Source organism: Mus pahari, chromosome 11, assembly GCF_900095145.1.
Source record: "Mus pahari chromosome 11, PAHARI_EIJ_v1.1, whole genome shotgun sequence".
NCBI lineage: Eukaryota > Metazoa > Chordata > Mammalia > Rodentia > Muridae > Mus > Mus pahari.
The window spans coordinates 6313-33023 of record NC_034600.1 but is presented as its reverse complement, the minus strand read 5'-3'; the positions used below and the strand labels follow the sequence as shown (position 1 = coordinate 33023).

The 26711-nt window shown below is 41.3% G+C and overlaps 2 protein-coding genes across 2 annotated transcripts in view; one reads left to right on the top strand and one right to left on the bottom strand.

Annotated features, from left to right (window-relative positions):
* Positions 1–8147, bottom strand: part of LOC110329136 (zinc finger protein 728-like) — a 14485-nt gene extending 6338 nt beyond the window's left edge. Inside the window, exons 1-2 of the mRNA XM_029543917.1 lie at positions 8068–8147; positions 63–189 (exon numbers count right to left, since the gene is read on the bottom strand). Of these exons, the coding sequence (XP_029399777.1) occupies positions 63–189; positions 8068–8073 (133 nt within the window). The 5' untranslated portion in view covers positions 8074–8147. The remainder of the gene's footprint in view (positions 1–62; positions 190–8067) is intronic.
* On the top strand, positions 8087–26711 carry LOC110329234 (zinc finger protein 501-like). The gene is given in 6 exon segments (XM_021208820.2): positions 8087–8217; positions 15959–16014; positions 16355–16420; positions 21722–21847; positions 22430–22522; positions 25655–26711. Coding segments are annotated over 6 exon segments (1272 nt in total). The 3' UTR covers positions 26455–26711.

The window sequence follows — 26711 nt, the reverse complement described above, 5'->3', positions numbered from 1 at the left end:
CTGTACAAAGGGAGCAAGTTTTATACTGACAATTAAAAATTCATCATGGAAGTTATCCTCACCTAAAAACACAAGGTTGTTGTAATTCTCCAACATCACATCCCTGTACAATTTCCACTGAGGAGGACCCAGGTATTCCCTCTCCTCTGCAGAGAAATATATTACCACATCCCAGAATGACAGCATATTCTGTAGAATGAAAAAAAATTAAAAGAGTAAACGTCAGACGAATCTGTTTGGGATTGTTCAGTGCTTTCATGCATTCAAATGCTAAATTCTATACCCCAATATCTGTCTGCCCCAAAACAAGTGAATTACCATGATGTCACCAGCAATTTTTGGTGTAAAACTGGCTACCCAATTTAAAATACTGGTTAACTAGCAACTGACTATTATGGGTGGTTAGAGGTAGGCAGGGCTTCGATGACTGGGGATTGCAAGTAACGTCCTCAACAAGGAGAAAGAGATGTAGGGAGAGGAAGGAAAGATGTTAGAACAGGTCTTCTGTAGTCATGATAGATCAGCAGTAATGACCAAGTGAAATGCCCCCAGCCCTACCACAGACAGATTGATGGAGCAAAAATTATTTAGAAAACTAAACATCAAGAATTTGGGGAGCACGAATAGCTCACAGTCAGCTATTGGATGGAACACAGGGCCCCCAATGGAAGAGCTAGAGAAAGTACCCAAGGAGCTGAAGGGGGCTGCAACCCTGTAGGTGCAATAACAATATGAACTAACCAGTACCCCCAGAGCTCGTGTCTCTAGCTGCATATGTAGCAGAAGATGGCCTAATCAGCCATCATTGGGAAGAGAGGCCCCTTGGTCTTACAAACTTTATATGACCCAGCATAGGGGAATGCCAGGGCCAAGAATTGGGAGTGGGTGGGTAGGGGAGCAGGGGCAGGGGAGGGTATAGGGAACTTTTGGGATAGCATTTGAAATGTAAATAAAGAAAATATCTAATAAAAATAAAAAAAAAGAATTTGGGGAGCACGAATCGGGAAGTAGCCAGTCTAGCTTTAGAAAAATAGATTATGAATAATCTCTCAGTAATTGAACAAAAGCCAAATAAATTAATCAGAGTACGAGAGTCATTTATTTGGAAACCATACTGGGATAGATATAACCCCAATTAACTTACACATTATGCTAATTCTAACCATTAATAATAACAAATACAAAGAGGCATCATGTACTTCTGCATATACATTGAAAGGTGACCCTAAGTGAGAGGACAGCTGAAAGAAGTTCTCATATAGTAAGGAAGAATAGTAAAATACCCTTGATGTGGTAATGTTTGGAACACAAGGCACATCTCTAAGGGAAGTGGATCACAGAAGATCCCCAAAACTTCTATGGTGTAATGCATGTAAGAACCATACAATGGAGAACAAGGGAAACTAAAAACAGTATTTTGGGGTGAGACAGATGGCTCAGTAGTCAAGAGCACTGGTTATTCTTCCAAGGGACATGGGGTTTAATTCCTAGATGCCACATGGCTGCTCCCAACTCTCTATAACTCCATTTAGAGAGGGTCAGATAATCTCTTAGACATGAATGGTAACAAAAAACCAAACACATAAAAATACCAATGCATGGGCTGGTGAGATGGCTCAGTGGGTAAGAGCACCCGACTGCTCTTCCAAAGGTCCGGAGTTCAAATCCCAGCAACCACATGGTGGCTCAGAACCATCTGTAACAAGATCTGATGCCCTCTTCTGGAGTGTCTGAAGACAGCTACAGTGTACTTACATATAATAAATAAATAAATCTTAAAAAATATATGTTTTAAAAAAATACCAATGCATATATGACTTAGATAGAGCTTCTATTCCTGCCATGAAACTCCATGACCAAAAATCAGATTGGCGAGGAAAGGGTTTATTAGGCTTACACTTCCCAGAGCCCAGCACAGCACAGTTCATTATTGAAGGAGGATAGGACAGGGATTTAAACAGGACAGGGACCTGGAGGCAGGAGATGATTAGAGATATTGGAGGGGTTCAGCTCATAGGCTTCCTGTAAATGGCTTGCTGAGTCTGCTTCTTTATAGAATTCAGGGCTAGCATCTCAGAGTTCTACCTTTCAAATCAGTATGTGTCATGCTCCATAAGTCACTAGGAAATTGTTCTACAGGCTGGCACACAGCCTCATCTTACAGAGTAGTTCCAAAATTAACAATTCCTATACTCTCATAAGTATAGTTTGTTTCAAGTGTACAATACTCTAGTTAGCACAATAAAAATAAACAAATAGTTAAATCTTGGATAAAATGGAGCTTTAGTGTCCTATCACTGTATTGTAATACAGCACACGTTATGTATATTCTTCATGGTAGAGAGCCATAGTGATGGTGAAAGTTTTTCTCAACCCAAATATGCACAATCACAAATGTCAAACACAATGAAGATCCATATATATTGTACGAGGGGCTGGCTTCNTGAGCATGTGCAGAGAGAACATGTACAATGCACAAAGGGTCAGGAGTTTGAGCACCCAATGGGTAGAACAAAATAAATGAATTCATAATAAATGAATTCATGGATAAATGGAAACAAATTATACTAAACACAGTATAATGAGAAAATTAACCAGTAAGTTCAGTCAAGTGGGTACTTACACCAAATCAACACTTTCAGAGGCCCCATGAAAGGAAAATGGGAACTTTAGTTCATTGTCTTCACTCAGCCATGGACTTGGCCAGGCAAATCTGACAGAATAGAAGCTCTACCTAAGTCATATATGCATTGCCATGAAGTGCCATGAAGTGCCATGAATACAGTGCCATGAAGGAGTCACTGTTGCAGTTACTGGGGATGTCACACTTCTGCTGCAACTGAGGTTATCTGCAATAAGGCAGCTGTTTCTGAGGTATCCTGTGCTCTCATTGCCCACATTGTATGATTTAGGTCTCTGGTGAACTTGGCCATTTTTTTATCTACCAATACAATATTGCATGCTGTGATTTTTAATAAACTTGCTTGCCTTTGTGTCAACTGTTTATATAAGATATCCTGTTCCCAGCTATTGCTTTTGTCTTCTTTAAGCGTCTTTCCTTAGTTTCCATCCCTGGTTCGCCCATTCCACACTTTGCCACTTGGGATCTTAAATCCCTTGGATTCAGGGCAGTATCAGGGTCATAGCATTCCATCATCTTATCTAAATTAAGATGAATAACTAGTGATCTATATTCCTCAAGGTTTCCTAGTCATGAGATTACTGGTCAATAGGATAAAAATTTTATCTCTCACATGATTTACAACTTTAGATTCAAAGTCTGACTGACTTGATTAGATTTCTTGCTTTTAAAAATAGATTTCCTGAGCTGAAGGGGTCTGCAACCCTATAGGTGGAACAACAATATGAACTAACCAGTACCCCCAGAGCTCGTGTCTCTAGCTGCATATGTAGCAGAAGATGGTGGCCTAGTTGGCCATCACTGGGAAGAGAGGCCCCTTGGTCTTGCAAACTTTATATGCCCCAGTACAGTGGAACACCAGGGCCAAGAGGTGGTAGTGGGTGGGTAAAGGAGCAGGGTGGGGGGAGGGTATAGGGGATTTTTGGGATAGCATGTGAAATGTAAATGAAGAAAATATCTAATTAAAAATTGAAAAAAAAAGAAGAGAAGGAAGAAAAACACAAAAACAAACAAACAAGCAAACAAACAAAATGCAAACAGATTTCCTATGTGAATACAGCTGACCTTCCTAAACCTTCCTTGTCTGCTACAATCCAGGGAGAGATTTTTGGGGACCTCCTGTCTCTCAAGACAATCTGTCTTGCCTATGGAGACAATACAAGGAAGGAGAGACTGCAGACCTGAAGGGGGCTCCTAGAGCTGCATCAACTTCCTCATTCCCAAGCCCCTCACTTGTTGCTCTAGAAGGTCTAAGCGAGGTTTCTCTCCTCACACAATACCCCCATCTCATACTTCTAAGTGAGTTGGTGTGCCTCTCTGTGTGTACTAACAAACAGTCCCATCTGTTATTCTCAGCCACTTTCCTAATGTTCCTCTCTTTGGACTGTGCTCCCAAATCTAATATCATCCATATTGTCAAAAAAGACCATATTGCATCCTTTTAGGGCACCGAATAGTGTCCAAAATTAACAACGTGTACCACAATTCCCTGATTATTTTACTCTTATGATTTAATTAAGGTTCATTCAAATGAATGAAGTTCATATTCAACCACTTTAAGATGACCTCAAGATCACAGAAGAAGAGAATATAAAGAAAAATAATGAATTTAGGTTTAAGGAATATAATAGGAAAGAATAAAGGAAGCTTCTACGATGTCAAACACACAATACAAACAACATTCAAGTTTTCTGCAGGTACGGTAACTGCTAGGTCATGCCTGCATTTTCTCCTGAAAAACCATATGGCCATAACGCATATAAAAATAAATAATGTCAAAAATCATGCTGGCATTTACCCCAACCACCATACTAGATAGAAATACTTGCCATGACACATTGCTTAGAGGAACACTAGGACATAGACTTTAGGAGTAGTCATAACCTTCATCAAAGATTACAAACATTTCAACAAGGCTTGAAGAAGCATCTCAGTGCCACAGCAGACAGGGAACTTCAGGAGAATCCATGCTTCTGTGACGCTCAAGAAACCAAAAACTTTAGAAGGATGGAAATGACAACACAATGCAGGATTTGAAACTGGAATTCAATAAAGAGAAACACTGAAGAGGATTCTGGTAGCAATGATCCAAAATGTACCCCCAAAAAATCCTTACAGAAAACTTAAAGGAAAAACTTAAAATAGAATCAAAATAGAAAAATAGAATAAATTGGCAGAAGATAGCATGTAAGTATTTACAAATAAAATGGATGATCTAGATAAAATAAGCAGAGTATATTAAATAAATGAAGAAAAAAATCTGTGGGAAGGAAACATACAGGAATTGTTAGACAAGGTGAAAGGCCCAGGAAGAGGCAGAGATAGAGAGGGTTTGGCCTCATGCTGCCTGTATTCTAGTGTTAATTTTGGTTCCCAAAACAGCTCACACAACTGTCTGCTCCTGTGCAATGAGGGCCCTGCCCCCCATTTGGTTCTGATTGATAAATTAAGATGGCAGCAGCAAATAGCCTGGCAAGGCAGTGAGAAGTGGGACTTTTAGGATTCCTGGGCTTGGGACACATAGGAGAGAGAGAGAGAGGGAACATTCCCCATGACTCAGAGGCAGAGGGCTCAGATTCAGGAGCTATGGAAGAAAAACCATCCAAAATGTAGGTGGAAGGATCAAGCAGCCCAATGGGGGCAGCTGCCAGAAGGTAATAGGACAGCAAAGATAAAACATAGAAGGTGTTAAACCAGAAACTCCGGAGGGAGGAATATGCTGGGCGCAGGGAGGATTAGTACTCAACCATTGAGCTAGCCAAGGAATATCAAAATTAACAGTCCTGAACATGTGCATGTGCCTGTGTGTGTGTGTGTGTGTGTGTGTGTGTGTGTGTCTTTTATTCTTAAATCCAGAGCAGGTTAACTAAATTATCACTACACAGATATGATCTCAAGAAGGCCATAAAAGAAATCTTCCCTAAAATAAGGAAAGGTACACCCATAATAATATAAAAAGTACACATAACACTTAATTGGACAAGATCAGAAAATAAAGTCCTCATGGCATAAATGTGCAAGTGAAAGAACACATTTATTAGGATATCAGGCAATTCCTCTCTGGAACTTTGAAAGGCAGAGGAGCCTGGAGTAATCTTTCCAATTCCTAAAAGAGAATGACAGCCAACTTAAGACACTGCACACTGCACAACTCTCTGCAGTGACTGAAAGAGACGGAAAAACCATCCATAAAATAAAGAGCATTTAAAAATTGTATCTTACAAACCAAACATAAAGAAAATACAGAAACCACCATTTTAGGCTGACGAGAGAGATGAGCATAGCCCAGACACCATGAAAAGGCATCAGAAGTCAAAATTACAAAACCACAAAGGGCCACTGAGAACACAAACAACACTGAGAATGAGGGACACACTGACAGTGAAGACTCACACACCAGAACAAGTGATGCCCACTCACAGTTCTCCTTTCACGAGAGATACAGGCCAGGAGAATGGATCAAGAAATGAATCCAACTTTATGTTGTCTACAACAAGTAGATATGAGTGATATCTTTTAGATTTCCCAATTACACTGGACAGATTTTCAAAATATCCCCTTATGATAGCCTGAATTTTTTGTTATCTGTTGTAATATCTCCCTGTTCATTTCTGAATCTGATCATTTGGGTCCTGTTTCGGTGGCTAGCTGGATCCAGTGTCCCTCGATCTTGTTTATCTTGTTTATCTCCAGCTCTCTAATGCTTGGTTTGACTGAGGACAGTATGCGCACGATCACCTGAGATGGGGAGGGGCTGTGGAGGAGAAACCCTGAAAAAACAAACAACGAAAACCTGTGTGTATGCTGTGAATGCAAAACTCTTGTAAGGAGTCTGTGTATACAGAGACTGATGGCCCATGTGGAAGTTAACTGAGGGGCAGAGCCTGGAATTTTGCAGGTTCAGGGGTAGCTGTCTTACCTTGGGCTGGTTTTCCCTTTGGGGACAGTCAGTCTTTGCCTCAGTCTGTAGTGGACCACACAGCTTGTGTGTGACAATAGATAAAAACCTCCCAGAATCCCCTGACTAGGCAGAACATGAGCTTCTAGCAATCCAAAAGCTAAAATCTCAGCAGATGGAATCTTAGGTGAATAGAATATTTCCCATATACTTCTATCAGACTCACACCAGTGTATTTTAAAATTTCCTTGGTTAATGACATTCTTTGTTCTGTAAAATCATGAAACTGATTCCACAGAATTTGGATTAAACTGAATCTGTGTTCTCAGATCATGGCTACACAAATGGCTCTGGACTAAACTAGTCTCTTAACTCTTCAAGAGGACAACTATGCATTTTGCATGAACAAGAACCTACTATATGTAAATCACAAGTTCCCAAGTATGCCACAGGTTTTGAAATTTATCTTGCAGCCTTTCTAATACAGTTGAAAAATTTGAAGAGTTCTTCCTAAAACTATTAAGGGTGCATCAGTAACCCTGAATGTCACTTTGAAGGACAGAGAAAATTTAAGAGAGTTTGAACACTGCTGATAATAGGAACATACATAAGAAAATCACATGATGAGACAATATCCAGATCCTGCCAGATTAAAGAGAACAATGTACGAAGCCTAGCAGATGACCAGAGATATTTCCTCCTTCCCTTTCAGACATTCCAGCTCCACCCAGCGATCTTTCTCTCATCACACCAAGACATCTATCTCTCACATCTGAAAAGAAGTCTAAATACTGGACAGAACACATACTCAGAACTGTTGAGGTATTACTGTCTAGCCGTTTTTAATCTGTGTAAAGTCCATAATTATATGGATTGTGCAAACACAGGATCATACCAATTACAAGATTATTCTGTGGCTATATAGCCATGTATTGTGATGATTCAAGTCACATAGATGTCTATTGGAAATTCCCATTCAAACCAAGGCATCCATAAATCTAACAATTCATTCCAAAGGAAAAGTAACTAACACCCCACACAACAATCACTGTCACAGGACTCTCTGTCCCTGGACACTAAGACCTTTAGGAAGCTGTGTGAGCTCAATCAAGTAGTAGTCTCTAGGACATGAAGTATAGGGGGCGGTAGGTGTCCCCGTGTTCTGTATGTCCTGAGAATCTGACTACAGTCACGTGAGAACGGGTCAGTTAGGCAGAGCAGGTTTCCACGGTAAACATGCGTGAGCTCCCGTCAGCATCTCAGGCACAGGCAGCCAGCAGATCCAGCCTGCCCTGGCAATTCAGGCAATTAACCTAGGCTGGGCCACTGTCCCTGGCCATCCTGTTGTTTCTAACGTTCTCCTCTTCAAACCTGTGCCCAGGGACAGTGGCCCAGCCTAGGTCAGCACAGCATCTCCAGGTCAGCAGCTTCCTCTCTCACAACAAACCCAAGTCGGCACTCTCCGTGCCCTACCCGCCACCCTGCACAGTCCCCAGATCTGCAAGATGGTGCTGTTCCCTGCACCAACCTCCATATCAGAGATCCAAATGCAGCGCTCAACAGGACAGCTGCACAAATTTGAGAAGAAACGACGTTTGACGAAAGAATACCGAAATTTGATGCTGACAGCTCTTTCTGATGACGTCACAGGGGCCGGGACTACATTTCCCACTAATCAGTTGGAAGGACTTCCGGGAACGAACTGAAGAGGTTTTGTGCACTGCCTGGATTACAGTCCACTGAGAGCAGGTGCACATGAGCATGCACAGGGAATTTGGACTCTTTTAAAGTCCTTGGTCACGGCACGAAATGTTTGCCTGTGAGTTGAACCTTTCACATTAATACCGCCTATCAGGTTTCCATGTTATCTCTGCTAAAACATCGTGATTTAAAAACTCCGATCTACTGATAGAATCTTATTAACATGGAAAATTCATGCTTTCAGGATCTGCTTTACTTAAAAATGTGGAAGCAGGAAGTTAATGTGGGAGTGAGCATTATCTCTTTACGATTCTATTGAAACCATTCTAGTCGCTTAAGACAGAAGAATTAGAAATCAAAGCTAGTCACCAGCAGATGTTTTCTGAGCACTCCACTGGGTTTTCTCTTCTGTATGTCTTCCAAGAGGAGGGACAGAGTTCCTGGGATCACAATGACGTGTGTACCGACTCTTGATCCATTGTGCACTCTAGGATTTCCCTCTGCCTTAGGTTTGATGTTCCTTATTGATTTTCCTGTCTCTGCACTGATCCTGTCATCGGTCATATTTGACAATATTTGAACATTAGTGTTATCTGTCTGAAATTTCCCTCGCTTCTCCTAAACAGAACACTGAAATGTTTTCTTCTTGAATACAAAGGTATCAGAAATATTCATATTACTGTCTAATTAGATCACTGTATTAAAGGAGTTACACTGGAAACATGGAGTACTGAGAATTCCCATCTCTTCTTGCGAAGGTTTATTCTCGTGTAGTTCATGGTTGAGTCAGGATTACAAACCCGATTACAGAAAAGGCTTCATACTTCCCTGATTCCTAATGATTCAAAAACAATCTGTTTCAGAGCAGATACTGTGCAGAGTCCACATTTAATTCTTCTTTTCCAGTGAGTGTGTTTATCCAAGGATGTAGAACGGCTTCCTCAAATTAGAAAAATTAGAGTCAAGGAGCAGTACGTGTACCTGTACTTGATTGGCAAGTGTCACGACTGGTCTGTCCCCTTCCTGAATGCTGCAGTGAAGGGCACTCTCAGCAACCACAAAAAGTTAGTATTTCTGAGCATAGATTGTTTTTCAAACCGTGTATGTGGTGAGGTTTGGTCTGCTGCTATGTATTGTAATGCTAAATTCTGTACCCAAGATCTAGTCCTACAGATGACTTCTCACATTTACAAGGTTCTGTTGTGCAAACCTTCATCCTTGATTTAAAACTATGGGATAAATCAAATTGGCTACATCCAATGACTGGAGAGGTTTGAGGTAGGTGGGTATTGAGTTACCTGGTAGGGCTATGGAGAAGAGAGAGAAGAAAGAGAGACCAAGACAAGGAGGAGGAATGGGAAAAGAGGAGGAAGATGCCCTGGGACAGATGGACCATGAGCATGTGGCCAGGAGAAACAGCAAATATCTGGGGTACACCACTGGGGAGGTAGCCAGGCCAGCAGTTAGAAGAGTAGATTACTGGTTACACCCCAGTAATTGCCAAAGCCAAATGAAATAACCCTAGGCTGAGTTGAATTTATTTGTAAGCTAGTCAGTCATAACCTTAAATTCATTGTACTACTTGTGTGTATGTGTGTACCTGTGTATTTGTATCTGCTACATGCAAACCTACTAAGAGAGTAGTCATTCATATGAGATGTGCTAATACTTGAGGATACAGGGTAGATTCACAACTCTTCTGTGGTCCCCATTTCTTTGCATTTTGACTGTGTAATTCAATAGATGGAGTAGCTACCATGGTGTAGTCACAACCTGAAAATTCGATCAAAGAGGAGGCTCATTCAGCACACTATTAGGGACCCAGGCATACTTATGGAAATATCTACTGGAGCCAAGAGTCTCAGGACCAACATGTTTGTTTAGACCATGTTCACCATTTTAAATTTATTTCCTACTATTACTTTTTTTTTTTACATCTTGATCATTTAATTTTCTCTCCTGGAAACAATCCCCAGTAGGTGTCATGTTTAGCTAAATCACTTGAAAAATTTGTGCTTACAGGCTTAAGAGATTGTTCAGTAGTTAAAAGTAATTAATGTCTTAGAGAAGATGAGTTTGTTTTCTAACATTCATATGGTAGCTCTCAAGAACATATAATAGCAGTTCTAGAGGAAAACATACCTTATTTTGACATTATCAGGCTCATACATCATCAGGAATCTATTGTAGAATAGATAAGCCCACAGACAGACAGAGAGACAGACAGACAGAGAGACAGATATACAAGTAAAATAAAATATATAATTAAAAAATTATGCTGCTCATGGTGCTACATACACTCAACTCTGTTAGGGGCCAGAGAGTTGGATCTCTTAGTTACTAGAGTGCCAGTTTATAAAGTGAATTTCGGGTATGTCAGTGCTATACAGAGATACCCTGTTTGAAACAAGAACAATAACAAGAAGTAAAACCAAGGTTTCAAGTTTAGAAAAAATAATGATATTTGAAAGGAATATTCATATATATATAGTTAAACAACTGCCAGTTTTCACTTTAAAAGATAGATCTTTTTATCAGTGATAAGCAAAAATCCATTGAAATACACTTCTTGCTATAGCAGTTCTTACTATTCCTCATGTCTACCATCCTGATCCTGTACAAATTCCCCAGATACATTATAGGTCCAGTCATTACTGCATCCCTCACAGGAAAGCACATGAGATGTGTAGATACTTCCATACCTTCTTGGAAGACATACTGACCTTGGCCAGAAGATTGCATAACAAATGCTGACTTCATAGTAGTTGATCACTGAACTTTACTATATGACTTTATAATCCATTTACATACTTCCCTTATTCTTCTCCATAAAATTAATTTTTATTGGTGTATATTGGGAAGTTTTTCCTTACTTTACTGAACATGTGTCTTTTGTCTATCCTCACACCTCTGTACAGGTTACTTTTTTCTTTTTTTAAACTCATCTACATGTGCTTTCAGGTTCTACCTATTCCTCCAGCTCATCAAGGGCTATCTCAGTTTCCTTGCTAAACAAGCACGATTCACATTTCCAGTGATGGAAAGCCTTTGAAAATAATCAATAATCTTTGTACTACTTCATTGACTTATCTAAAGGCTTATCTTATAAAGATCATTTTAATCAAGGTTCCCTCTACCCAGATTATCATAGCTTCTATCAAGTCAGCAAATATTTACCAGCACACTCTCAGTGTGGCAATCCATCTGGTTAATTGCAAGTTGCACTCAGTGAGTTTTCAGATGCCGGAGAAGGGGAGATATACCTGTCAGGGGACTAGGGGCTTTTGCAAACCAGGATGGTTTCATTACCATCTTTTGGCAGTGAAAAGACACCATGACCAAGGCATGGTGTCATGCCTTACAAAGGCAAACATTTATTATTGGCTGTCTTGGCATTTCAAAGGTTTACTCCATTATCATCATGGTGGAAAGTGTGGCAGCATGCAGGCAGGCATGATGCTAGAGTAGGAGCTGAGACTTCTACATCGTGATCTGAAGGCAACCAGGAGGGGCCTATATGTCCCACACTGGGTTCAGGTCGCAAGAGTTGAAATATATATATATATATATATATATATATATATATATATATATATATATATATCCCGGCCCGAGAGGCAAGCTATTTTGTGGGGTCAAGGGGGACCGAGTCTAAAAGTGAGAAATGGGTAGGAAAGAAGAGGGAAGCCCTGCAAAGTTGTCAAGGCTTCATTTATTGCCGACTTGAACGTTTGGTTATAAACACTGTGAAGGGGAATGGGGAGGGGTTGAGAAATGATCACAAGAAACAGAGTGAAGGATGAATGGGGATGAAAAATTCAGATTGATCCTCTTTACTTAAAAATAACAAAGCAGGAAGCTATTGTACGACTGAGTACTATGTTTTTAAGATGCTTATTGAAGCCATCATTGGTTACTCTATCATTCAGCATGTCAGGCTCTTTCTTAAGACAAGAATCAGAAAACAAGGCTCACTTGCATGGACAATTTCTCGATACATTATATCTGATACAAAGTAGAAAACAGACATGGGGCTAGCTTAGGGTAAAACAGGTGGCTATAATGAAGGTGCATTTGGTGTTGAACACAGTAATACAAATGAACTTAACTAATCTTTGTTCTCCTGTTCTGACATACTTTGTGAGTCATACATGAATAAGATGCCACAGCTAGAGAAAGAGTTCATGCGAACATTGGAATCCACTCAGTGAAGGGTGGGTCGGGGCACAGATGTGTAAAATAATTGAACAAAGTGAAAAGTGCAAGTCTATGAGGTTTATTCCAAGAAATTTCAGAACCCATGTGTTGATCTTTCCGTGTGTAAATGCCTTGATGACACTTTCCATGCATTAATCTGTGTGGGAAATTTAATATTTGTGTTCTACTCTAGGACACCACCCCATCTACCACAGTCCCGTCATCATGGCCTCTCTCACAAACCTGACCCAGCTGTTTTCTAAGCACATGTATACCTCCTCTACAGCTTTCCCAAGATAAGGGGCAGAGCTCCTGGGATCACAGTGGTGTGTGTACTGATTCTTTTTGTTGTTGTTGTTTCCTTTTAAAGATTTAAAGATTTATTTATTTATTATATGTAAGTACACTGTAGCAGCTTTCAGACACCCCAGAAGAGGGCATCTGATCTCATTACAGATGGTTGTGAGCTATCCTGTGGTTACTGGGATTTGAACTCATGACCGTCGGAAGAGCTGTCAGTGCTCTTAACCACTGAGCCATCTCTCCAGCCCCCTGTATTGTATTTATAATCTTTCCACCCTTGTCTCTTGCTCCAGCCCTGCACATTCTGGTCCCACTCACTGTAACCTCTTCCTTCAACCCCCAGCCTAGTAACTTATACCTTGTCTCTCTCTATTCTCCCCAGTAATCGTTCATAGCGATTTTTATTTAACTAATCGTTTCAAACTGGGGAGTAAGGTTTGTACAACAAAGGCTGGTGTATGTGGGAATTTTCTCTTCTTGGGACAACCAGATCTTGGGGTATATAATTTAACATGAATACAAACATCGTCAGACCAAACCCCAACATGTGTGTATGTTTGTGTCTGTTACCTGGAAACCTAATTGAAAGGGTACTGACTCATCTGAGAGATGCTATTCCTTGATACTAATTCAAGAGAAGGAGGAGCTACCGCGTTGCAGGTACAAACTGTATGTGCAGGATCTGAGAGGGAGTCCTATCCAGTAGGATAATAGTAACCCAGGCATAGTTATGGAAAAGTCTACAAGAAGCTAAGTTCTCAGGCTGAATATGTTTAGACCCTGCTGACAAATTTATCTATTACCTCTAATAAGATAGGTTGTATAATATCTTGTTCATTTAATTTCCCCCCATTGAAACATTCTCCATTAGGTGTGATGTTTGGCAAGTTCACTTCAAAGTGTTTGTTTGAAGGCTACAGTAGTTATGAGCATTTAATCTTCTTGCTGAGAATCTGGGTTTGGTTTCCAAGAAGCACATGGTGGCTCTCAAGTACATGTAGCAGCAGTCCCAGAGGATCGGGTCCCTTCATCTAACATGCTCAGGCTCACGTGCAAAAAAAAAAAAGTACATGCATGCATTCTACATACATGTGTACACCGATGTACACACATAACATTGAAAGAAAAATATATAATTAAAAATTTTTTCCATTGGGCATGGTGGTGCTCGCCTTTAATCCCAGCACTCAGGAGGTAGTGGGTGGTGGATCTCTGAGTTGGAGGCCATTCTGGTCTACCGATTCAGGTCCAGGACTGACAGGACTACCCAGAGAAAACTTGTTTGGACTAAACCAAGAAAAGAAAATTAAATAATAGGTTTTTACTTTAGAAAAGTAATAGATATTTGAAGGTAATATTATTCCCTCACATTAAAAATGTACATACAAAATAATTCAAGAGGAGGAGAATACATGAATAAATACCTGCTAAAAGTCATATTAAAAATATGTTCCTGAAAAATCCAGTAAAACCAACTGTTTGTGCGATTTTCAAGACTCCCTTTGCCCACCACATACTGAGCTAGTACCACTACCCCAGATACATTGTAGGAACCTTCATTAACACATCTCTCATCAGGAAGCACATAGACATACCGGGAATGTAGTTTTGTAACTTTTCTGAAGACATACTTCGGATTGTTAACCTTGCAGGATCCTCTTGTCATTATTGCCTCCTTCTTTACCACAGAGCATGTAGTATTCATTTCCAGAGTACATTATAACGTAAATGTATTATACATCTGTCACCTGCCATGACTCAAGTCATGATCAATCAATTCAAGGAAGTATTAACAAGAAAAACACCATAGAGAGAAAATGTGAGTGGCTTATGGTGAGAGAAAATGAAATATGAACTTCCCAGTGCCTCTGCTCAGAAATAGCTTCCTTGAGAATCAGTGTCTGTCACAAGTACTAACATGTATAGAGTTTGTATATGATTTGACCTCAGCAGTGACAGATACAGGAGTGATAAGCCTTATGAAAAGACAGGAAGGCCCAGACAGCCATGCTGCAAAGTGAGTTTGTAGCTCATTTTGTGTTCCCAGGAACATACTTCTGAGACCACGGTATTCAGGGAATAATTTCTCTGTGTTCCCTGCCACCACAAGACAGATTTTGGTTCTCCTGTGTGGGCTGTTTTCAGTGTCACCCACTAAAACCAAGGCCGCCTGACTTCATGGAACCTGTCACATCACCCAGCTACCTCCAATTCCTTTTTGATCTTTTCATTTCAATACAGGAGCAGCTGCCACCAGGTGGCTGCCGCTGAACCTGTCCTCAAAGCACATTTCAAAGACTTAGCGATGACTTCCCATGTTAGTTTTTTGTAATTATCTCCAAGTAAAAATTGAGTCAAAACGAACGTTCTATTTTGCAGTAAGTTCCTACAGTTAGCAGAGCTGAGTGTGAAACCACAGCAAAGTGACCAGAAGTAACCAGTACATTTAATAAACATTATTGTAAGGTTTCACATTCCAACAGCGCAGTTGTGAGCAGAGGACTTTAAAAAGCAGCCGGATTTCTTTCCACTGTCTCCCTCTAGCGGCAGAGCCTGCGTGTTCCGATCACTTTCACAAGGGATTCGGCGACTCTTGGAGCTCCATTACACAGACTTATGGGAAATGTAGTCCCTCCTAATGTGACGTAACAAGCAAGGGAAGCCGAAGCGCCTTTTGAGTTCTTTCTGCGCATGTTCCGCCCTTCACAGCGAGTCCTCCTCCACTTTGGACTCAAGTTTCTTACTACCCTGCTGGAGTTGGATCTCTGAGGTGAAGGTTGGTCCAGGGTGCAGAGCAGCCCGCCAGGCCCGAGGGATTGTGCAGGGTGGACGGGTAGGTCCATCTTTGAAGGAGTTGTCACGGGGCATCTAAGAAATAGGGAGAAGCTCACTTTGGAGGGGCTGTTCAAACCTAGGCTGGGCTGCAGAGTCAGGACTTAAGTCAGCACTGCGGAGAGGACGGCGGCGATGATGCTGGGAGCAGCCATCAGTCTGCTGCTGCTTCAGTCCATCCAGGATCAAGGCTGAGGCAAGGCTGGGAGCTCTCTCCAGCTTGGCTGTGGAAGCATCCTGGTACTAGCTGACTCACTCCTGGCTGTAGCCAGGTTTCTCTGCCCGTCTAGACAAAGTGGAGTTTCTGGTCACGACCCGCACTTTATAGCCACGTGGAGTACTCGTGTTTATAAAGTTTGTAAAACACCCAGTGTTCTTGTTTAAAGAACGAGGAGAAGAAAAGGAGTGGACAGGGACGATGAACCCGAGAAGGGCAGGATTTGTCAGGACTTCTCTCACTAAATGTCTCGGAGGCACACAGACAGGAGATGCCACTTCTTGTGACTTCTCTCTATTCTTTTGTTCTAGGCTTGTGTCTAGAACCAGGTTCCACTGAAGGAGGGGGCAGTGAGATTCCATATTCCGATTAGGGGATTAGGGGAGATATGCAGCAATTCCCAAGAAATCACATTTTGCTCCCTGGCCAGAAAGGCGTTGCATTTCTTCCACCTAGAAAGTAAACAGTCACGCTTAAGCTTAAGTGTCCTGAAATGTTTCCATGAATTTAGCCAAAATCCACCTAACGAGACCATAGTGACAGGCCATCTGCTCTCCACCCACAGGCAGCCCACAGTGACCTGAGAAGAACAGGCTTCTATCAGTGACAGTGGTGGTCTGTGCTGTGGTGGGTCCGTGTGGGGCAGCATCAGGTAGTGTTCCCTGCAGCTAATTCTTCCATTGGGGACCTGCTCGAGTTCTCTCAGGGAAGTGTCTCTATCTTCAGGCTGCTCTTGCTGGTCTATGAGCTGAGCAGTTTTCCTGCTGACAGGTGGCCACCCTTGAACAGTGAAGGGTGCACTTCTCATCTCTCACATGTGGAAATGTCTAATTATTTTTTGGTTTTTTTCTTAAGACAATTCTGAGTTTTCTATTAAACAACTTCCTTGATACTTCTTGTGACTTGGGATTCATTAGCCTTCTCCGTTGTTTTCCTTTGCTCTCTCTCTCTCTCTCTCTCTCTCTCTCTCTCTCTCTCTCTATATATATATATATATATATATATATATATATATATATATATATAAAACCACTTGTATGTCTAGTGCCTATTGAAGACAGGTGAGGGGCAGGTCCCCTAGAACTGGAGTTGCAGATGGCTGTGAGCCCACAGATGGGTCCTCTGGAAGAACAACCAGCGTGTTTAACCACTGAGCCATCTCCTCAGCCTCTCACCTGCTCTTCTGATGGGAGGTGTTTTTCAGGCTACTAATTGTTTACACAGGCTTCTTGGCTCTCTTCACATGAGAGGATCTAGAACAAGCCCTTTGTTCTGTGGCCTCCTCTCTTTTCCAAGTCGGTTAGGGAGCAGCTGCTTGGAAAGCTTACAGTCCTAGGCTTTGCTTGTGTATTTATGCTGTTCTTTTTCAACTGTCAACTGTAACGCGGCGTCCCTCAGCTTCCCCGAGTGCTGTTTCTGCAGAGAGAGCCTAGTGAGGGTTTGAGAGGCTCCTTCGGTCTCAGGAGCCAGTGCTGTCTTCACCCCATGTGAATTTCTCTAGGGTTATGTAGGCTCGTAGGTATTTGTTGAAATACCGGTTTTAATTTGTATGGTTCACTTTTTTCAAAGAACGTAAGATTAAAGACCACATTTTCTAAAATCTTGTTCCACATTCCTCTCTGCCTCGTTCTTGTGAGGGAAGAGTTTACACAACACATGTTAGCCTTGAACTCCCCATACAGACGAGGCTTACCTCGAACACTTGGTGCCGTGTCTGCCTCATCCAAGACCTAAATTGAAAGATGTGTGCCATGACCCTGAACTCTTCTTTTCTCTCTCTTCTGTGTTGTGTCACATGAATCTAATTACATTCCTGTCCGTGCTGTTTACTGTGTTGATTGGCTGGCTGATGGACCGTGTGTCTATGGATACACGTGGAGCCACTTGCCATGCTGTTCCTCAGCAGGCCAGAAGAGAGGTTAGAGATTTGTTTCTTTCCACCATGTGGGACACGGATCATCAGTCTGGACAGAGTGACTGCCCTGGGGTACAGTTACTGGAGCTTGTGAAGTATTGTAGGATCATGTCTCCTGGGCCTTGATCCATCGCTCGGTACTCTTTCTCTTGGCTGACTGAGGAAGGCAAATCAGGACTCAATGCATTGGTCAGACCTGAAACGCTGCAGGAGTTGGAAGCCTGTACCGCTCGCTCTTCACATCTGGAGAAGAACGCCTGAATGTCAGAGGCTGTCCTCCAAGTTGTACCTTGCTGCTCTACATGTGGACAGGGAGTGGACACGCATGGCATCCTTTCCCTCCTGCCTGCTGGGAGTCAAAGGAACCCAGACCTCACATATCTGAGTAAGAACTTCTCCCTGGAGCTGTGTTCCAAGTCCTTGCTGTTCTTTGATGGACATGCCCTCAATTTGTCATCTTCCTCTGTGTTGCACCTGAGCAGCAGTTTGTGGGTTCCTCACAAAAGTTTGTTCTGGCACGTTCTGTCTTGGTCAACACTCACCATACATTTCCAGTGGGAACATTTGGATCTTTCTGTATTTCTGAGAAAGTTATTCCATTGGGTGGTGGCTCAGTCAGCCTTCAGTATGTGAGCTAGGAATAGAACATCGGAAGGAAATCCATTCAGCTCTCACTTGACGGGAAGAATGTATTGGGATGTACTGGGAGTGTGGAATGAGATTGAAACCAACTAAGTGTAGTTTGGCTTTATACGTGGAACCTAAGCTGTTCATGGAATTCATATTTTATAGAAAACTTATTACAGTTGACAGGTGAATAAAAACAAATGAGAGAAGAAAGTTAATGTAGAAATGAAGAGCTGCCGCATTAATTTCTCTCATGCACGTCACAGTGCTGTCCATAGAAAGAACGAAAGCACCACCCTCAGCCAAATGCGTGTTCTGCGTAGTTACACATTTTTCCTGTTGTCGGAGTCACGCATGCGTCATGGTTTTTCCTCATGCAAAGTCCCCATCTTAACTCTTGCTGCAACAGATGTAAATATGATTTCACGACGTTTCTATGTCTGGCTTCATGATTTTCTTATTTCAGTTATAAAAACAGATCTCAGCACTATTTCGATGCAAATATGTTAATTTTCTCTATACTCTTCTCCCCCTTCCAGTAGAAGGTCATCTAAAATTGGATGAAATCCAACTTGTAAAATTCACTTCATTTTTTTTTATACAGTGTTATAAAAGAAAAATAAACGGTATACCCTCCTGCACAGATGCGGTTCAGGTACAAGGGCAGCGCGCTGCTTGCTTGCCCACTCCAGGTACTGCTGTCTTCTTTTGTTTTTGTTTTGGTTTGTTTTTGAGAGAAGGTTTCTCTGTGTAGCCTCTGTCCTGGAACTCTCTCTGTAGAACAGGATGGCCTAGAACTCACAGAGATCCGCCTGCCTCTGCCTCCAAAGTGCTGGGATCAAAGGCGTGCGCCACCACTGTCTGGCTAGTTTTTTTTTTTTTTTCCTTTTGGAATTTTTTTTTTTTTTTTTCCAGAGCCAAGGACCGAACCCAGGGTCTTGTGCTTGCTAGGTAAGTGCTCTACCACTGAGCCATATCCCCAACCCCTCTTTTGGCATTCTTTGTCACACTTTGTGTCTGAGTGATTGTACCTTCCTTTCTTCTCTTCCTACAGTCTTGGCTCTGCTTATTCCTCTCTGTAGTCTAAAGCATTGCTGCCAGGGTTCTTTTTTGGACTGGTTTGATCCACATGAATTAGCCTGTTTGTATCCTAGAAAGTTCTTTCTCCTTCAACTGCATCAGATAATTTTTGCTGAGTGTAGTAGTTTAAGTTGGGATCTAAGAGACTAGAACTTAGGAATGAATTGTCTGAGGATCTTATGGATTTTAAAAAATTTCTGGAACTTAATGAACTTAAAGTCCTCTGATGGAAACTTATAGCTTTAAAAGTATATGTTTAATAAAAGACACAAGGAACACAAATAAATAACTTGATGACACAACTCAAGAATTACAAAGAAGATGGAGGAGGAGGAGGAGGAGAAGGAGAAGGAGGAGAAGAAGAAGAAGAAGAAGGAGGAGGAGGAGGAGGAGAAGGAGAAGAAGAAGAAGAAGAAGAAGAAGAAGAAGAAGAAGAAGAAGAAGAAGAAGAAGAAGAAGAAGCAAAAATTCAGTAGACAAAAGTAAAAATGAGAGCATAAAAGGACAAAATAGAAACCACAAAATCTACAAAAACAACCAGTGAGACTCAGAGGTGGTTCTTAGGACAATTAAGAAGAGTTTTTGTTGGCTTAACTGACTTAAGGGAAGAAAAGAGGGATCTCAATTCAGACCAAGATAATCAGGGAAACACTGCAGCAGACACTGGAGAAACTCAAAAGCCTTATAAGGGAATACTTTAGAAACCTGTCCCCTATTCCATTTCTAGATTCCTCCAGAACACCCACATAAACCAAGAGGAGACCAGCAACCTGAGTCCATACAAATGAGGAGACCATACACACAAAAACCAGTCCCTTTTCCTGAAAAAGAAAATAGAGGAAAAAAGAATGAAAGCAAGCAAGCAAGCAAGCAAGCAAGCAAGCAAGCAAGCAAACAAGCAAGCAAGCAGAGACCCAGATAGATTTATGGAAGAATTCTACCAGGCTTATCTATAGCCATTTCTCTAAATCCTATATTATTATTATTATTATTATTATTATTATTATTTATTATTATTATTATTATTTAAGTATAGAATAGAGTTTATTCAGGGCATGGAGAGGGGAGTTGAGAGGGTAGTAGAGACAGAGAAAGGCAGAGAGAGAGACAGGGAGAGAGAGAGTAGAGAAGTAGAGACTGGCCATGAGCAAGTGGGGGTGGGTGGGTGAGAGGACAGAACAGGAACAAGAAGACAAGAGGAGCAAGAGCAATTCTACACTTCTTGAATAAGAATAAGTAGATAAATAGGAGCACTTCCAAACTCCTACAAATTCACCATTACAACTGAACTCTGCATACTAGGAAAGCCGGACTTGAGCACAGTGTCTCCATCAGAATCTGCATTTTAATTTCACTTCACATTCATTGTTCTGTGTCCTGCACGGTGAGAGATGACTTCTCATACACTATGCTTTAGTATAAAGTGGGGCATAATACAAGCATATGATCTGCATCCCCTTTTGGACTCATTCATTTTATGCTTTAACATTCCTTTTTTAAAATTATTTTATTAGATATTTTCTTCAATTACATTTCAAATGCTATCCCGAAAGTTCCCTATACCCTCCCCCCACCCCTGCTCCCTTACCCACCCACTCTCACTTCTTGGCTCTGGCATTCCCCTGAACTGGGGCATATAAAGTTTGCAAAACCAAGGGGCCTGTCTTCCCAGTGATGGCCGAATAGGCCATCTTCTGTTACATATGCAGCTAGAGACACGAGCTCTGGGGGTACTGGTTAGTTCATATTGTTGTTCCACTTATAGGGTTGCAGCCCCCTTCAGCTCCTTGGGTACTTTCTCTAGCTCCTCCATTGGGGGTCCTGTGTTCTATCCAATAGCTGACTGTGAGCATCCACTTCTGTGTTTGCCAGGCACTGGCATAGCCTCACAAGAGGCCACTATATCAGGGTCCTTTCAGCAGAATCTTTCTGGCATGTGCAATAGTTTCTGGGTTTGGTGGCTGATGATGGGATGGATCCCCGGGTGGGGTAGTCTCTGGATAGTCCATCATTTCATCTTTGCTCCAAACTTTGTCTCTGTAACTCCCACTTTAGCATTCCTAACTGTGTAGTAGCTACATGCACTTGTCAGATCTTTTACTATTCTCTTAAAGATGGTGTGAAATCATGTGACTATATCAAAAATAAATTAGTAATATCATTTACCCACATCAGAAGCATTTCTAACTCTTACCCTAGGGAAACTTTAGGATGGTGTTCAGAGCACATAATGCCTGTGAGTGTTTGTATTACTATTAGTGGTTTTAAATTGTCTATTGTGTAATATTCATCCGTTGATCTTTATTTCAGAAATGCTGTCATTCAGGGATGTGGCCATTGATTTCTCTTCAGGAGAGATGGAATGCCTGGACCCTGCACAGTGGAATCTGTACAGGGATGTGATGTTAGAGAATTACAGCCACCTTGTGTTCCTGGGTGAGGATACCTTCCATAAGGAATTCCTAATTCATTGTCAACATGTAACTTCCTTTTATAGGAATCTAGGAGCTTTCACTTTCTAATAGGTCTGCTTTCCCCAGCCCCCCAGGTTTCCCTGTCTGTTGTGGAACTTGCTCTGTAGTCCAGGCTAGCCTTGAACTCAGGATATGCCTGTCTTGGCCTCCCATGTGCTAGAGCTACCATCCCCAGCCTGCAGGCCGACTTTTAAGGGAGAATTGGTTCAACGAAGACAAATTTCATTTAAATTTCATTTAACTTCTTGTGTTTTAATCTATTTGTGTGTGACTCCTGTCGTTGTCATACCAGAAATTAAATGGGACAGGCCATGGAACACACATGGAAAAGAAAATGTTTTATTCTTTTCTGATTTTATAGTTTTCCTTGTTAATGGCAGAAATGAAGATCTGTGATGAATAACTCCTAAGTACTCTAAAATGCCTATGGGGAAGCTCCCTATGGGGAGCTCATTTTCTACCATCCTCCCTTAGGTCTTGTTTTCTCTTACCAGCACAGTACTGGAGTAGAAATGTTAATTCCCTTCTTTCTTCCTTCCCACAGGCCTTTCTTTCTCTAAGCCCTCATTGGTCAGATTTCTGGAGAGAAACCAGGAGCTTTGGAATGTGAAGAGAAAAGCAGCAGCTGTGCCTCTAGGTGTGGAGGGGTGAGGGGTGAGGGGTGTAGGGGTGAGGGGTGTAGGGGTGAGGTGTGTAGGGGTGAGGTGTGTAGGGGTGAGGTGTGTAGGGGTGAGGTGTGTAGGGGTGAGGTGTGTAGGGGTGAGGTGTGTAGGGGTGAGGGGTGAGAGTCAGAGTGGAAGGTCAGATCCAATAGAAAGCCAGGCTCTAACTTAGTATACATTGAGGTGTCGGTTTCTGGTGGAAAACATCCTGCCGCTATCTATTTTAATCATGTGTTCTGTCAAAGAAGAGCATCTCTCAGCTGTTGGTGGTCCTTTAAGTCTCCAACCACTGTTCTTCCTGTCCATTTTTAGTGACTGCCAAAATACTGAATTTTGGATGCCAGTCTACATTGCAATGGGCTCGTCACTATCTCCTACCGCTCTCAAACTTGGCTCTCAGACATTTTTAAAAAACCTATGTAGGAAGCCTTTGTATCCAGTAACTCATATATACATTTTTTTTCAAAAAATTATTTAAATTATTTTTGAGATTATATCATTACCCCCTTCCTCCTTCTAAACCTTCCCATATACTCCTTCTTGCTCTTTCAATTCACGACCTCCTCTTTAATTAATTGTTGTCACATGCATATACTTATATTCCTAAATAAACTGTTGGGCCTGTACAATGTTACTTGTATGTATGATTTGAAGACTGAAGGTTTGGTATTGGATGACTGATGGGTCTGCTCTTCCCTGAGGAACACTGGTTCCCTCCCTCTCTCTTTCCTGGCTGCCTGTAGTTCTCTGTGTAGGGCTCAGGCCTTTCCCCTGCCTTCACTGGCGTGAGACTTGGTTGTCATTGCTTTGCTCCTGTGTAGGTGGTCAAGTTGGTAAGACTCTGAGTGTAGCTTCTGATAGACACTGACCCACAGTAAACTCCCTGACCCTCTGGTGCTTAAAAATCTTTCAGCCCCTCTTCACAGTGTTCCCCAAGCCTTGGGCGCAGCAGGCATTTATCTATCTATCTGTCTATCTATCAATCTATCAACGTATCTATCTATCTATCTATCTATCTATCTATCTATCTATCTATCTATCTATCTGATGTATTCACTTGGACTGGACTCCCCAAGTCTACATTTTGATCATTTGTGGTTTACTGAAATGGTCTGCATTTTTTTTTTTTTTTTGGCAAAAAAAAGTTTCCTTGATGAGGGTGGGGCCGATGCTTCCCTCTGAGCATAAGGACAAACATTTAGAACATAGTGGTGGGGACTGTGCTGCTTTGGAAAAGTGGCGGTTGTAGGTTCTTCTCCAAGATTCATGGTTTTGCTAGTCTGCCCCAGGTGGTTGGCTAGGTCTCCAGTACCAGGCATTTCTTTCTTGTTGAGTGAGTCCTAAAGAGTTTATTGTGTTATGCTTGTCAATCCTGCACCCTGACAGTTGTGCCACGCTGGCCATTGTTGTGTTTCATAGGCACCATGACTGGGTAGGACTTTTGGTTGCTTCCCTTCTTGGTAAGCTTCCATGCTGCCTTCTGTTACTGTGAAAACTATTCCTCAGAGAGGAGGCATTCTGATCATTTCCAGTTCAGGGGCCTCTGGGTCCTGTATCTTAAGCCTGTGGTGTCTTCAGCGGTAAGAACTCACCTTCCTCTTCAGAGGAACAACCAAAGGCCTTAGCAATAGTCTGGAATGTTCTGGGAGTCTTTCAGACCACCTTGACTAATTGCTCAAAAGAAGGCTTTTCATGCTTGGTGCTGAAGGTTTTTGTTAGATGGTCTTTGGGTCTCAGTGGGAGCCTTGTGAGCCTCCATGGGAAAACATCATTTAAGTTATATATGTATATTCATACCCAGAAGTCCATGTACTGTACATATATTTATAACTTTTTCTTTGGACAACCTTCCCATTATTTTATTTCCTCTCCTTTTCTAGTTCTCTCTCCCTATCTGACTAGAATCCTCATTTTCTCTGTCATATCTTTATATCTTGTTAATTAAATTATCTTTCAGAGTGCTATCTGGATTATTGTATTCATCTTCACGTTTTCCCTCACACAGTGTCAGTGATTTAACACACATGCCTTTGTGGGTAGATAGATAGTCTTGGGTGAAATCCATACAAGTCTAGAAGAATCTCCCTACAGCGGTTAAGAATTTTGTGAGTTTTAGATTCTTGGTTCCTCATTTGCAGTTCTGCTACTTAGGCTGCCTGAAAGCATCTCATTAGATGTACTGTGTGTATTTTTAGATGGAATACCTACAGTTAAAACATTTAAAGGGTGTAAAATTTTTTAACATCTGTGAAAAATCTATATTAACATATCTGTTTCTGTGGCCAGCAGTATTGTATATTTCTACTTACATGTGTGAACATGGGCCTTATATATTCATGCTTTCTGTATTTTCTCTTTTCTTTGGTTACTCTGGAGTTATTTTTCTTGTAAATAAAAGGTTCTTAGAAATTAGGCTACTTTTAATTGTTCAATTAATTTAGTTAACTGACAGGTGTATCCAGTTATCAAAATTTGTCATTTATAGCATAACTTGAAATTTTTTCCTAATAATATTTTTTTGGTATATTGTCTTATCATTAGAATATAACCTAAAGCCTGCTCTCTTAAGTTGATAAAGCATACTATTTGCTGGTTTGCAGACAGTCCTCTAGCTATACAGCTTATGCTTTCTATCTTCCACAACTAAAACTGCATACTTAGGATAACACATCATCTCTTCCCATGTCCGCCCAGTTTCACACAATCATCATTAACTTTGTTTTCCTAGTTTGGCTGCTTTGTCATTTTCAAGTGTATGGACTCAGACAGTTTCTATGTTTGTTTATCATAACTCCATTCTGTTATCATAATTCCTGAGGAGTTTCTATTCCTACCCATGTTACAAAAACTTTCATAGCTATTTAAGTATGAATTATGTCCTACCCTTTCTATACTCTGTTTTGTCATTGTCTTATTTCAATTGAAGTTTAATGATTTTCATCTGCTTTATTTTCTAAATATAGTATCAGTGGATATAGGTGTTGTGATGTGTTGTTGTTTTTTATCTATCCATGAAAATGAGTTAAAGCCTCTGTATTAAAGATACGCATTATAAATATGACAGATGTTCCTAAGCTTTTCTTCTTATCTCAACTTGTACTCACCAGGAAAAAAACGCTATAAATGTAAAGAATGTGGCAAAGCCTTTGCTAAGAGCTCGGTCTTTACTCAGCACCTGAGAATTCACACGGGAGAAAAACCCTACAGGTGTGACATTTGCGGCAAGGCCTTTTCTCTGCCCTCCATACTTCATAACCACCAAAAAATTCACAGTGGAGAGAAGCCTTATAAATGTGAAGTATGTGGNAAGGCCTTTCTTATGCCCTCCACACTTACTAACCACCAGAAAATTCACACTGGAGAGAAGCCCTTCGAGTGTGAAGTATGTGGCAAAAAGTTTTCCAGTCCTGCAGACTTTACAACACACCGAAGAGTTCATACCGGAGAGAAACCATACAAGTGTGAAGAGTGTAAAAAACCCTTTAGTAATCTTTCAGCCCTTAGTAGACACAAAGTAGTTCACACCGGAGAGAAATGCTATACCTGTGAGAAATGCGGCAAAGCCTACAGCAGGGGTTATCACCTTAGTCGGCACAGGAAAGCTCATACTGGACAGAAATCCTACCAGTGCAAAGAATGTGGCAAAATGTTTTACTATTCTTCAGACCTTAAGAGACACCAGAGAATTCATTCTGAGGAGAGGCCCTATGAGTGTGAAGAATGTGGCAAAGCCTTTCCCAGTCCTTCAGACGTTACTCAGCATTCGAGAACCCATAAGAGAATGAAGCAGTACACCTGTGGTGAGTGTGGAGGGTGCTTTACTATTCAGACAACATTTTCTAACCTCCGTAAAATTCGTCTTGAGGGAAAACCATCTGAATGTGAGAGATGTCGAAAGAACTTTTAAAGGTTCTTCATAACTTACAACACATAAAAGTCTTCAGACAGCTTGCCTGCACGTGGGAAGGATGTGGCAGATGTTTTATGTTTCAATCAGCTCTTGCTCAACAAACAATTCATACCTGAGAGAAACCCTACACATGTGCAGAAAAAGACCAAGGCATGTCAATCCCTCATGTCTGTATAAGCATTGGAGAATCCATTCTGATGAGGGAGCCTTCAGAAACAGTGTGACAAGTCATTTACCTGTTCTTCACACCTCAA